The 13,359-nt window shown below is 33.3% G+C and overlaps 1 protein-coding gene across 3 annotated transcripts in view; it reads left to right on the forward strand.

The window, feature by feature from the left end:
* Positions 1-13,359, forward strand: part of LOC110467077 (uncharacterized protein DDB_G0284459-like) — a 28,800-nt gene that overhangs the window by 5,516 nt on the left and 9,925 nt on the right. For 2 of the 3 annotated variants that reach the window (XM_021523980.1, XM_021523978.1), the window contains exons 9-20: positions 787-842; positions 1,616-1,679; positions 1,995-2,104; positions 2,403-2,484; positions 3,195-3,267; positions 4,345-4,408; positions 6,386-6,496; positions 6,647-6,718; positions 8,134-8,364; positions 10,409-10,544; positions 11,133-11,264; positions 11,835-11,973. In XM_021523980.1, the coding sequence (XP_021379655.1) occupies positions 787-842; positions 1,616-1,679; positions 1,995-2,104; positions 2,403-2,484; positions 3,195-3,267; positions 4,345-4,408; positions 6,386-6,496; positions 6,647-6,718; positions 8,134-8,364; positions 10,409-10,544; positions 11,133-11,264; positions 11,835-11,973 (1,270 nt within the window). The remainder of the gene's footprint in view (positions 1-786; positions 843-1,615; positions 1,680-1,994; positions 2,105-2,402; positions 2,485-3,194; positions 3,268-4,344; positions 4,409-6,385; positions 6,497-6,646; positions 6,719-8,133; positions 8,365-10,408; positions 10,545-11,132; positions 11,265-11,834; positions 11,974-13,359) is intronic. The other variant, XM_021523979.1, reaches the window with a different exon arrangement.

Consider the following 13,359-nt stretch of genomic DNA (forward strand, 5'->3'; position numbering starts at 1 on the left):
CGTAGCTGATGATACATTTTGCCGGTATACGTAGCTGATGATGCATTGTGCTGGTATACATAGCTGATGATACATTGTGCTGGTATACATAGCTGATGATACATTGTGCCGGTATTCGTAGCTGATGATACATTGTGCTGGTATACGTAGCTGATGATACATTGTGCTGGTATACGTAGCTGATTATACATTGTTCCGGTATACGTAGCTGATGATACGTTGTGCCGGTATACGTAGCTCATTATCCATTGTGCTGGTATCCGTAGCTGATTATACATTGTGCCGGTATACGCAGCTGATGATACATTGTGCCGGTATACGCAGCTGATGATACATTGTGCCGGTATTCGTAGCTGATTATACATTGTGCCGGTATACGCAGCTGATGATACATTGTGCCGGTATACCTAGCTCATGATACATTGTGCCGGTATACGTAGCTGATGATACATTGTGCCGGTATACGTAGCTGCTGATCAATACTACCAATAGTTCAAGGAACATACTGCTAGTATCTGATGTTTCATGCTGCTGATAGTTGATAAAACATACTGCTAGTATCTGATGTTTCATGCTGCTGATAGTTGATAAAACGTACTGCTAGTAGCGGATACAATGATAGATCCTTTAATGCATATCATTATCAATGGAATAAATGTTATGTGATTGTTAAAGTTTTTGTGTTGGAGAATAAAATTCAGTAACTAAAATACATGTCAAAATGTTTGTGTTATTACACAAAGATATTTGTCAAGAACCTTACATTGGTGCCTCTATAATTCACAGACTGACACGACAGAAAAAACAAAAGACCAAAGAGTACTGAATATTGTAAAGAAGAAGTAAGTACATTGAAATATTCAGATCTGAACACTTTACAGATATTATATAGCTTCTCTGTAGATCTACCGACTCATGCACTAACATTGGATATAGGTATGTTAAGTATCCGTATACAGTATTTTCATCTGATGAAGGTGACAGAGTATAAAAATATATATAGGATCATGCATGAGTTTTCATTTCATATGAGACTTATGAAAGGAGTCTAAGAATTTTTCGATTAAACAGCCTCTAGTGAGCTAAAATGAAAAATTCGTGACAAGTTTCATAAATTTCATATGAAATGAAAATGAGTGTAATATCCCTTTTATCACATAATAAAGATTTGTGGCATTTATTTGTGTAAAACGAAAAATTTCATGCAACCTTGAAATGTGAAAAGCCGCCTTTTTGACTCCAGTGTGTAAGTCTGTGACGTGACGTACTTGTCCTAAGTGTGACGTAACAAGTGAAACTTGCAACCAATCACAGGGCTGATAGGTCATAAACGTGGGTTATTACACAAAAAAATAAATACATAGATTCATCAAAATGTCACAAATAAACAGCTGAATGTGCCATATAAACCTGTATACAATCTTTACCATATAAACCTGTATACAATCTTTACCTACTAACCTGAAGAAAATGTTAAGTAACAGTGATTTAGGACTGGTGTTACATAGCCATGCTGCATAATGTTCTTATCCAGGTACATGTTCGATTTCCTTTAATTTATTGCATGTATTTAATTTATCCAAAATAAAATCTTATTTCAACAATCACTTTTTAGGGAACTTGATGTTGTCCATGAACAGTTACTGGAGAGTGAGGGGAAACTTGAATCAATAAGAAGGGTATGTTTTTTATCTGTGCTGGATTCTGACTAACTAAATAAAGAAAATGTCAATTACATATATATATGTATATATACTGTGACAAATTGATATTACAAATATTCGTCTGTTTCTCTTCAAGATTATGAAAGTTGAAAAAATAGCAGTTTTATTACATATTTCGTGTTATTTAAAACATATTTACTTCATTTAATAAATACTGATTTATAAAGAATTGGTAATAAACCGCACTCTGAACGTACATTTTGCAGTAATAATATGGATATTTGATGCACAAGTTTTCTTTTAATTTTTTTAAATAACTTATATTTTTAGGATCTTAGAAAATATGAGACATCAAAAGCTAAATTGGAAGGTCAGGAGAGGGCATTGAATGCTCAACACCAGAAACAACTCAAGCAAAACGGTGAACTTCGTAATAAGGGGTAAGGGAATAACAAAATCATACATATGTTGTAGAATTGGCAAAATACTTGTTTAATTTCCTATTCCAAATTTTGCCAGTTTTAAAAATGACTGCAGCCAATACTTAACACTTTTTATTTATCCTTGACAACCAAATTTCAAACCTGTGTAGATATTTTTTTCTTTTAACATTGTTGGGAAATACATGTATATATATTGCACCTGAAGCTATTATATTTTGTGTGATGTTTTTGTTTAACAGTTAGATATGTACGTACTGTGAAATTCATGTGTTGAGATGTATTCATTTTCCTACAGCAATGCAATAATCAAGGAAGATATGCAATCTCAACAAGATTTTGAAGATAATGAAAAGCAGCTACGGAAAAAAGTAGAAAAGGTAAGTTTTTTCCCAAAACTGAAATTTTTGTATGTTTTTGATCATCACTAGTAACCTTGACAGTCTTTTTTTTATTTTTTTTTTATTTTCAAGGTATTTTTAATATTACAATAACATATACATTTCATTATACATAATGATCGAATTCCAATTTCACACATACTTTCATACTAAATCAATATTGCTCTTCTTGTAAATGACATTTTATTTTTGTAATGTTATATTAGAAAGGAAGAAAAATCAGATAAGAGCCTTAACAGTCGTAGTAGTGTTGTATTTTATCCATTTCTCTATAGTTAAATACTCTATGGCACTTTAACATTACAGGGTCAAACTTTCGCTGTTTCTGGAGTAGATTTGCTAGATCAATTTACATTTGTACATGCTGTAAAAGTCCTAACTTTTTTTTTTAGCGGAAGGGAAACAAATTACTATATAACATAAAATGCTTGTTGTGTATAAATGTTCATGGTTTTCTTGGTTGCTCCACAACATATAAGTGTTATACAGTAAATATAAGTATAATTCTCTAGTGTTATACAGTAAATATAAGTATAGTACTCTAGTGTTATACAGTAAATATAAGTATAATACTCTAGTGTTATACAGTAAATATAAGTATAATACTCTAGTGTTACTAAAGTATCTATTGTGGGGCCCTGTCTCCTGTATTGTAATAATTAATATCACATGTAATATTGATTTAATAGATGAAGTATGAAAGTGAGAGGGAGGAAGAGAAGAGTATGAGGCTACAAGGACTGAAGATGGAATTACATTTAGGTAAGGTTTGATGTTGTAGACTTAATTGTAGGCTTCAATACAAGTCAATGATCAGCTTAGATGCAGTATGCAGTAAATGCAAGACAAATAGGTCTGAACATGACATTGTGTACAGGATCTAGGTTAAGCTGTGTACAGGATCTAGGTTAAGCTGTGTACAAGATCTAGGTTAAGCTGTGTACAGGATCTAGGTTAAGCTGTGTACAAGATCTAGGTTAAGCTGTGTACAGGATCTAGGTTGAGCTGTGTACAGGATAGGTTAAGCTGTGTACAGGATCTAGGTTCAGCTGTGTACAGGATAGGGTAAGCTGTGAACAGGATCTAAGTTAAGCTGTGTACAGGATCTAGGTTAAGCTGTGTCCAGGATAGGTTAAGCTGTGTACAGGATCGAGGTTAAGTTGTGTACACCATCTAGGTTAAGTTGTGTACAGGATAGCTGTGTACAGGATCTAGGTTAAGCTGTGTACAGTATAGGTTAAGCTGTGTACAGGATCTAAGTTAAGCTGTGTACAGGATCTAGGTTAAGCTGTGTACAAGATCTAGGTTAAGCTGTGTACAGGATCTAGGTTGAGCTGTGTACAGGATAGGTTAAGCTGTGAACAGGATCTAAGTTAAGCTGTGTACAGGATCTAGGTTAAGCTGTGTACAAGATCTAGGTTAAGCTGTGTACAGGATGGAGGTTAAGCTGTGTGCAGGATCGAGGTTAAGCTGTGTACAGGATCGGGGTTAAGCTGTGTACAGGATCTAGGTTAAGCTGTGTACAGGACAGGTTAAGCTGTGTACAGGATCTAGGTTCAGCTGTGTACAGGATAGGTTAAGCTGTGAACAGGATCTAAGTTAAGCTGTGTACAGGATCTAGGTTAAGCTGTGTACAGGATAGGTTAAGCTGTGTACAGGATCGAGGTTAAGTTGTGTACAGCATCTAGGTTAAGTTGTGTACAGGATAGCTGTGTACAGGATCTAGGTTAAGCTGTGTACAGCATCTAGGTTAAGTTGTGTACAGGATCTAGGTTAAGCTGTGCACAGGTTTTATACTATACACAAAGTTAACTTGAGATATTGTGTGTTAACTTTCAGATCTGGAACAAAAGATGAAAGTAAGACAGGTAGATGCTGAAAATGTCTCTGACCTAAACGATGAGTAAGTATTATACAACTATCATATATCAGTGAAAGTACATGGAGTGTATAATAACTTGAGTACATATATTGAAGTACAGTGTATATCAATTAAGTTTGAGTACATATAAATACAGTGTTTATCAATTAAATTTGAGTACATATAAATACATTGTTTATCAATTAAGTTTGAGTACCTAGGTGTGCAGTGTTTATCAATTAAGTTTGAGTACATATAAATACATTGTTTATCAATAAAATTTGAGTACCTATGTGTGCAATGTTTATCAATTAAGTTTGAGTACATATGTGTACAGTGTATATCAAAGTAATTATAAGCACAATTTCGATTCACTACTAGTCAGGAAACCTTGTAATAGACCTCAAAGAGGGACTTGAGATAAATGTACATTATAACAAAATGTATATTATGAATCTCCAGGTAGCCCTGGGTTAAATTATCTATTGTCTACATCTGTATCAACATCACATGTTTATATGTGAAATACATTATTAATAAGTTAGATGTGGTACTTTTGTGAAGCCCAGTGCTAGATTGTCTACATCTGTATCAACATCACATAGTTATATGTGAAATACATTATGAATAAGTTAGATGTGGTACTTTTGTGAAGCCCAGTGCTAGATTGTCTACATCTGTATCAACATCACATGTTTATATGTGAAATACATTATTAATAAGTTAGATGTGGTACTTTTGTGAAGCCCAGTGCTAGATTGTCTACATCTGTATCAACATCACATGTTTATATGTGAAATACATTATGAATAAGTTAGATGTGGTACTTTTGTGAAGCCCAGTGCTAGATTGTCTACATCTGTATCAACATCACATGTTTATATGTGAAATACATTATGAATAAGTTAGATGTGGTACTTTTGTGAAGCCCAGTGCTAGATTGTCTACATCTGTATCAACATCACATGTTTATATGTGAAATACATTATGAATAAGTTAGATGTGGTACTTTTGTGAAGCCCAGTGCTAGATTGTCTACATCTGTATCAACATCACATGTTTATATGTGAAATACATTATTAATAAGTTAGATGTGGTACTTTTGTGAAGCCCAGTGCTAGATTGTCTACATCTGTATCAACATCACATGTTTATATGTGAAATACATTATGAATAAGTTAGATGTGGTACTTTTGTGAAGCCCAGTGCTAGATTGTCTACATCTGTATCAACATCACATGTTTATATGTGAAATACATTATGAATAAGTTAGATGTGGTACTTTTGTGAAGCCCAGTGCTAGATTGTCTACATCTGTATCAACATCACATGTTTATATGTGAAATACATTATGAATAAGTTAGATGTGGTACTTTTGTGAAGCCCAGTGCTAGATTGTCTACATCTGTATCAACATCACATGTTTATATGTGAAATACATTATGAATAAGTTAGATGTGGTACTTTTGTGAAGCCCAGTGCTAGATTGTCTACATCTGTATCAACATCACATGTTTATATGTGAAATACATTATGAATAAGTTAGATGTGGTACTTTTGTGAAGCCCAGTGCTAGATTGTCTACATCTGTATCAACGTCACATGTTTATATGTGAAATACATTATGAATAAGTTAGATGTGGTACTTTTGTGAAGCCCAGTGCTAGATTGTCTACATCTGTATCAACGTCACATGTTTATATGTGAAATACATTATGAATAAGTTAGATGTGGTACTTTTGTGAAGCCCAGTGCTAGATTGTCTACATCTGTATCAACATCACATGTTTATATGTGAAATACATTATGAATAAGTTAGATGTGGTACTTTTGTGAAGCCCAGTGCTAGACATGAAAACCATCTTTACATCTAACGCAACCAAAAGTGAATCTTAATTTTGTTCTGGTGTTATCAAAATTCAAAATCCATTGAGTAACCAAAGCACACCCTATACACAGTTGACTGAATTAACACTTTATGTTTGTACTAGCTCTGATTTACATAATGTGTATACTCAGGCTGCAGGCAGAGAAGCGAGCACTGGCCATGAAGGCTGAGGAGATGGGTAGGATGCAAGCAGAAAACGTTGAAATGCACGACCAGATAGAGAACCTAGATGAGTCCCACAGGTAAGTGAGATATACTTCCAGACAAATCACGTCCTTATAAAAATAATGAAATACATAGAAATAAGCAGCCTGGAATATGCTAATACTATACACATCAGATTTTCTCAAAAGAACAACAATTGCTATGCAGTATTTCAATGTTTATTTCAGGGCAGTGATGGCTCAACTCAACAAGCAGATAGAGGACTATCGGGAACAGCTGGGCAAGGAACGCAAGGAAAGGTAGGATGTCAGTTAGTTAAAACTCTTGTTGTTTCTTGGTGCTTACTGGTATTTTCCCATGTTTATACTTTTTTGTAGTTTGTATTCCTTTAACTTTTCTCCTCCTGTTTCAAATGCATAAAATATTGTTTAATAGAAAATGTGAATTGATTTGCAGAAATAATATTTTGGTATTTTTCACATATATAGATGCCTTTCATTGTAAGATAAATTGTTTGAGGACCAAAAGAGCTTTTGCTGTTGCAGTTTGTGGAATCGTTTGTCTTCTGGTCCATAGTTGCTACAAGGGGTGTTAACTGCTCGCCTGGACCCAGAGAGATAGGCCAGATTGGGGAAATAGGGGAAATCTAAACAAAGACTATTCCTAAATAGGGACAGACATATTTTAAATAAAATAAGAGATTCAGTTTTGTAAAAAATAAAGGTAATGTCCCAACCATGAGCAGAGGAGTGGAACCTATTTTAGAAAATATGTATATTAGTCCAATATATATCTTTAAATACTCCTTTAACATTGCTTTACATATTTCAACTCTTAATTGATGATTGTAGATATGATTCTGAAGTGATTTGCACATAAGATACAGTCTAACGGTGAGAGTATTTGAGAAAAATGTTCGTTAGTTTGTTGACATACATGTAATTGCACCTTTTGGTGACGTATGGGAAGTATGGAAAAAAGGGGAGATATCTTTAAATGACAGATCTTGAAATTGATCTTGAAAGTAGAAAAATCCTGTTTTTGAATGTTTCGGTAATTCCCAGAAGAATAAACTAGATACAATAGACTGAAATGGGAGGTTGAGAATGAGTTTTATAAATCAGTGTCAGGAAGTGGGATTCCTAACTACAGTCAACAGTCAATTGATAGAACTATATGAAGAGTAGCACATTCATATCAAGCTGTCTCATTTCCTTAATTTCTCCCTTTTTTATTTTAACATTCACCTTTTGTTATGTATGTTTCACTCCTTTTTTTTTATAGATAATTTAACTTTTCATGTTGTTGATTTACTAGAACCACCAAATACCCAACAACACTATGTGGATGTTTGATCTTGTATATGTTGTACCTGGTATTTTATTTTACTAGAGTCATGTAGTAAATTATGAATATAAATAATATGTATTAAATTGATTCACATATATTTTTTTTATCTGAAATTATCATTTTTTTTTTCTTTTCTACTACATGTACTGAGTTTACCTAGAATTCTATGTAATTTTTGATGTAACTACTCCATGAATAGTCACTGACAGCTGTAACAGTGTGACAACTCTGAGTTAAGTACAACATTATCATATGTTACTGGGAATTTGGTGTTGACATAATTTCTTCTACACCTTGTTGAATAAATTAATACACAGATAAAATGATTTCATCTTTTTCTGTTTTGCACATTTCTTTCACTTAGCCCTCCCCCAGAACCTGTGCCAGTGGTAGAACCCCCTGCACCCTCTCCGTCCCCTCCTCCTCCCCCACCCCCTAAACCAAAGAAACCAAAAAAGAACAAATTGTCCAGTTACTACCTACAGACTGGAAATGAACCCAATTATGGACCCCCAGCTGCCCCTCCCCTAATAAATGTTCCCCCACGGCCCCCGTTATCCTCCTCCTCTGACGAAGATGACACCGATGAGGATGGGTAATTATAAGATGTCACATGACTTGATCTGAGTGCTATTAATATCACTAACGGATTCCTAATGGTGGACAGATACTCTGCAGTAATCAGATTGATAATAGAGAGTGGGTTTACTTTTATAATGTGTATACCGTTAATTCATTTTAATGATTGTTTGATGTATTGAATCTTGTTGCAGGTAAGGATGAGTGTATGAGTTATCATATTGTAATCTAGTGTTGAGGTGTTAACCTTAGTTTCTTGAATTGATATTATGCAGTGAATAACAAAGATGATACTGTATATATAATCAGATATGTAGACAATTAGGTGGTGTGTAGCTTCAGACATGTTGTGTATGTTTGATCAGTGATGATACTGTAGATATATAAACAGATATGTAGACAATAAGGTGGTGTGTAGCTTCAGACATGTTGTGTATGTTTGATCAGTAATGATACTGTAGATATAAACATATGTAGACAATAAGATGGTGTTGCTTCAGACATGTTGTGTATGTTTGATCAGTGATGATACTGTAGATATAAGCAGATATGTAGACAATAAGGTGGTGTGTAGCCTAAGACATGTTGTGTATGTTTGATCAGTAATGATACTGTAGATATAAACATATGTAGACAATAAGGTGGTGTGTAGCCTCAGACATGTTGTGTATGTTTGATCAGTGATGATACTGTATAAATAAACAGATATGTAGACAATAAGATGGTGTGTAGCTTCAGACATGTTGTGTATGTTTGATCAGTGATGATACTGTATATATAAACAGATATGTAGACAATAAGGTGGTGTGTAGCCTCAGACATGTTGTGTATGTTTGATCAGTCTCTGTAGTTATAATGTAGCTCTGAGATGATGTACAAAGCTAGAAATACCTTCTGGTTTTTTCTATGAGAAAATATCACTTGATCATCTCATCCTTTGGGTATGTACCAGCTGTAACGTTGAAATAAGTCAAACACTTCTGTTGTGTTATGCTACTTCCACTCATTATAATGATGGCGTGTAAGTAAATGTTTCCCGTTCATACTTGCATGAACACTGGACAAATCCAGATTAAATCTCTTTATGTTTTATAATTCTGTGCTTACCAAGGTAAATAGATTGCAGTGTAATACTGAGGTTGAAGGTGTTCAATATTATTTGGGTTTTCAACATTCCAACAAGATATAGTGATACTTGATTTGCATCCAGTTGTTTTTAAACTACATAGTGTATGTATTAAGATGCATGTTCTAATGAAGTTTTCAATAGATTTACACAGAATCAGAGAGAAAAGTAAAATTAAAACAAATCTGTACCACATATATATGTGTCTCTAACAGCATGCTGGACAGTTTGTGTCTATTCTATAAACCATATATATTCTGGTGTCACAGTTGTTTTACTATAACATTTAAACTTTATTAAGATATACAATATACATTACAGTATAACTCAAAAGGGTAAACTTATATTTACAAAAACAATACAAATCACGAGATGAAAAATATTTGTACCTGATAAAACAAACAATAAACGACAGATTATAAATAATCTCATTATTAGTCAAGGGCAGATTAAATGTTATATCTGAATTACTTAGAAGTTTGTGATAATGATATATTATATCAGATGGTGATTCATTATATAGAAAACATATTACATTATTTGATTATCCTGGCATTATATTAGTCCTGTATATAATTTTAAAGTATTAAACTTTGATAATACATGTAATTAACTGAAATTATAGCTTTCATTATGTCATTTACAGATGCTAAATAAATACATGTGAAATATATTTCATTGGTTGAAGTTCAATTGATTTTGTGGAATTTGAAGGAAAAACACCCAACATAATGAAACATTTTAAGAAATGTTTGATATCTGATGTGCTAGTTTGACCCATGAGGTAGATTATCTTTAAACATGTAAAACTGTTCTGATATAAAAGTAAAGGAATACTGATGCTTTTGAGGAATTCAGAATCCAAGTTAATCGTAAGATTTTATTGGCAGTGTGAGATTGTGAGGTAAAGCTGTAACTTAAATTCTGACTGTAGAATCCAGGTGCAAGACGAGAAAAACAGTGTGTCGAAGAAAGTGGAGGACTTTAAGGTGGACAACCAGAAGTATCTATCAGACATGAACAAGAAGATACAGGAGGGCAAAGTCCGCCATGTCGATCTCTCGAATGAGGTGAGGGACACTTATCATCCGAGTGAAAACTTGTATCCAATTGTTAATCTAGGCCTTCTAAAAATACTCAGAAAATAAACAATAATTACAGGAATAACGTCAATTATTTTTAAATATGAATGTAAGAAAAATGAATGTTCTGGACAATCAATTTTAGTCTGAATTATCAGTACAAATAATAAAAATCTGGATGATCAGATCATGCAATTGGATTATAAAGTATAAGATAAAAAAAAACGTACAATTTTTTATTTTTTTTCCCCCTTTTTTCTAATTGATGCCACCAAATGGTTTTCCCTGTTTTTAAGACTTTTTAAAATGAACTATGCAATTGATTTTTCCAGTACTTCTTCATTTTTCTCAGCTTGACAAGCCCTAATAGGGAGAGCAAAAAAGAACAATTAAACTGTAGTCAAAATTTTCCAGTATGCAATATATATAGGTTTTTCAGAACCATGAGCTGTGGTGGCCACAAGTACCATAATGTTGTCACATCAGATCTATATTCAGTTTATAATACTTTTTAGTACATATATTGAATACAAAAATAAAATCTGAATAACAATGTTTGATTTGTCAACCTACCAGGGAGCCAATTTACAACGGGAACTGAAGCTGGATGAGCAGGAGATCTCCAACCTGTCCAGTGACCTTAGCGAAGTTCAAGGTCATTACGAAACCATGTACACCAGTATGCAGGGCCGCATAGAATTGATGGAGGTAAACAATTGGGACATCAGGCTATTTTTAGTTATATTTTATTAGATGTACATTTTCATCATCTTCATAATATATAACAGAAAAAATACAAAGTTGCACATATTGTTCTGTGAGTGCATCAATGATAAACATCAAATGAAAATATTCTGAAAACAAGAAAAATGAAAAACTAAAAGAACTTCACATTAATCTAGGTATGTACTGTTTAATGTATGGTCTTTTGATAAAATGTTATTGCATTGTTAATTACATTATGTATATGTATAATTAAATTTCAGATAACTCCAAATTAAAATCTGCAATTTTGTGGTACAGTAAAAACATCATTAATGTAGGCAAAAATGACCAGAAACAAAGATTTGGCTATTAACTGAATATAACAAGAATTGTGTGAAACAAAATTATATCTATTTAGATCATATTTTAGGGATGCAGATTTTTTATTTCAAAAGTAATTGACTTACTCGAGATAGGTATTATATTCTTTATAAATATAAGTGTAAGAACTCTCTAATTCATTGAAATAAATAAACAGAAATATTTTTTATCATCATGTCTTTCTATTCACAGATGCAAATTGTGCAGTATGAACGTGCGATCGTGGAGAAGAAGAAGAAAATTGAAGAAGAGACACCAATATTTCACGATTTAGAGAAATTGTTTGAGGAGAGAACTAATGCTTATGATGAACTGAAAAGGGGCATAGCTAGTATGTGAAACGCTTTCTGTTCCCTGTCACATTTGTGACTGTGCACGGCCAAATTTCACGGCAAAACGTTCTCAGAGAGTTTTTGTTATTTGCATGATGTGTTTACGCGTGTGTCTTGTTGATTTGATGATTTAAATAGTTCACTGCTGTCTAATACACAAATGCTTTCTTCAGTAACTTCCCTCTTTGTCACAGAGGTACCACAGTGAACTGTAACACTCAAATTTTGTTGCAATGTTTATTCTTTTATGCAGTAGATTTTAGTATTTTTGCACCAAAGTTTTCAGTCATAGGAGGAGCCCTGTGTTTTTCTCCCAATATTGATCATTGTTGATTTAATACAGATATATTTACATATAAGGTCCCTATAATGTTCTAAAATATTTGGATAATCATTCATCAGTAAAAATGTACTGAAATATTTTATCTAAATCAGTCCATGCTTACTGACATGACGAAAATATTTAGAAATTATCTAATAGATCAAGTTCACACAACTACAACTAAATTTCCAACTTGACCTTGAAAAGATAGAATGTTGTTTAGTTGCTAGCTCTATATTCTAGTTCTACAAATCATGAACAGTAGTATTATGTAAAGTTTAGGGCTGGTGTGTCAATTAATGTTACAATGTGCTAATAGATTTGTCAATTTAATGCTTTTGTAACAGAAGAGAAAACTCTCAGAACGTAAGAAAGTATTTGCAAAACACCCAGAAATTTGTTAAATGGTATGGGTAATTTTGCATCACAGATTGGGGATGGCCTGCGCATCACATACAAGTCATGTCCTCCTGCTTAATGTTGCCTTACACAATATTAGTAACACAGTGACCAGATATAGACAGATATTGGGTCTGTAACAAAGTTGTACCAGTCCAATATTTCTCCTTATTGGGTGACTTAAGTATAGTACTGTGTAAAAAATTATCCTGTTGACATGCAACTCTTCATTTATATTTAATTCTATAAAAATGACCCCGAGGCATCAGTATCTCATTCAACCTTGGCTTTTCGAAGGCTTCAAACTTGTATTATCCTGCTGTGTTTCGCTGAAGTATGTTATCAAGTTCTTGTCGCCACCTTATCTGCCGTGAGGATATTGTACAAGTTCAGCTTTAAATCACTTGTTGCTTATTTCTTTGTCTGGCATGGGACCAAAATATTTGGATCTTGCATTGTTGTCAATATCAGAGAAAAGTTCCAACGAGGAACAGTAACTCATGCATTGATGTGATTTAGAAATTAATCGCGCTTTTAAGACCGTTGTTGCGATATAAAAATTTCCTCTCCTTTTGAAGACCGTTAATGTGATGTAGCAAGTTACTTGCCCTTGACAGACTCTTTCAAGGTACCGTGTGACGTCATTTCCACTAATTGATACAGT

The sequence above is a fragment of the Mizuhopecten yessoensis genome, unplaced genomic scaffold, assembly GCF_002113885.1.
Source record: "Mizuhopecten yessoensis strain PY_sf001 unplaced genomic scaffold, ASM211388v2 scaffold11159, whole genome shotgun sequence".
Taxonomy (NCBI): domain Eukaryota; kingdom Metazoa; phylum Mollusca; class Bivalvia; order Pectinida; family Pectinidae; genus Mizuhopecten; species Mizuhopecten yessoensis.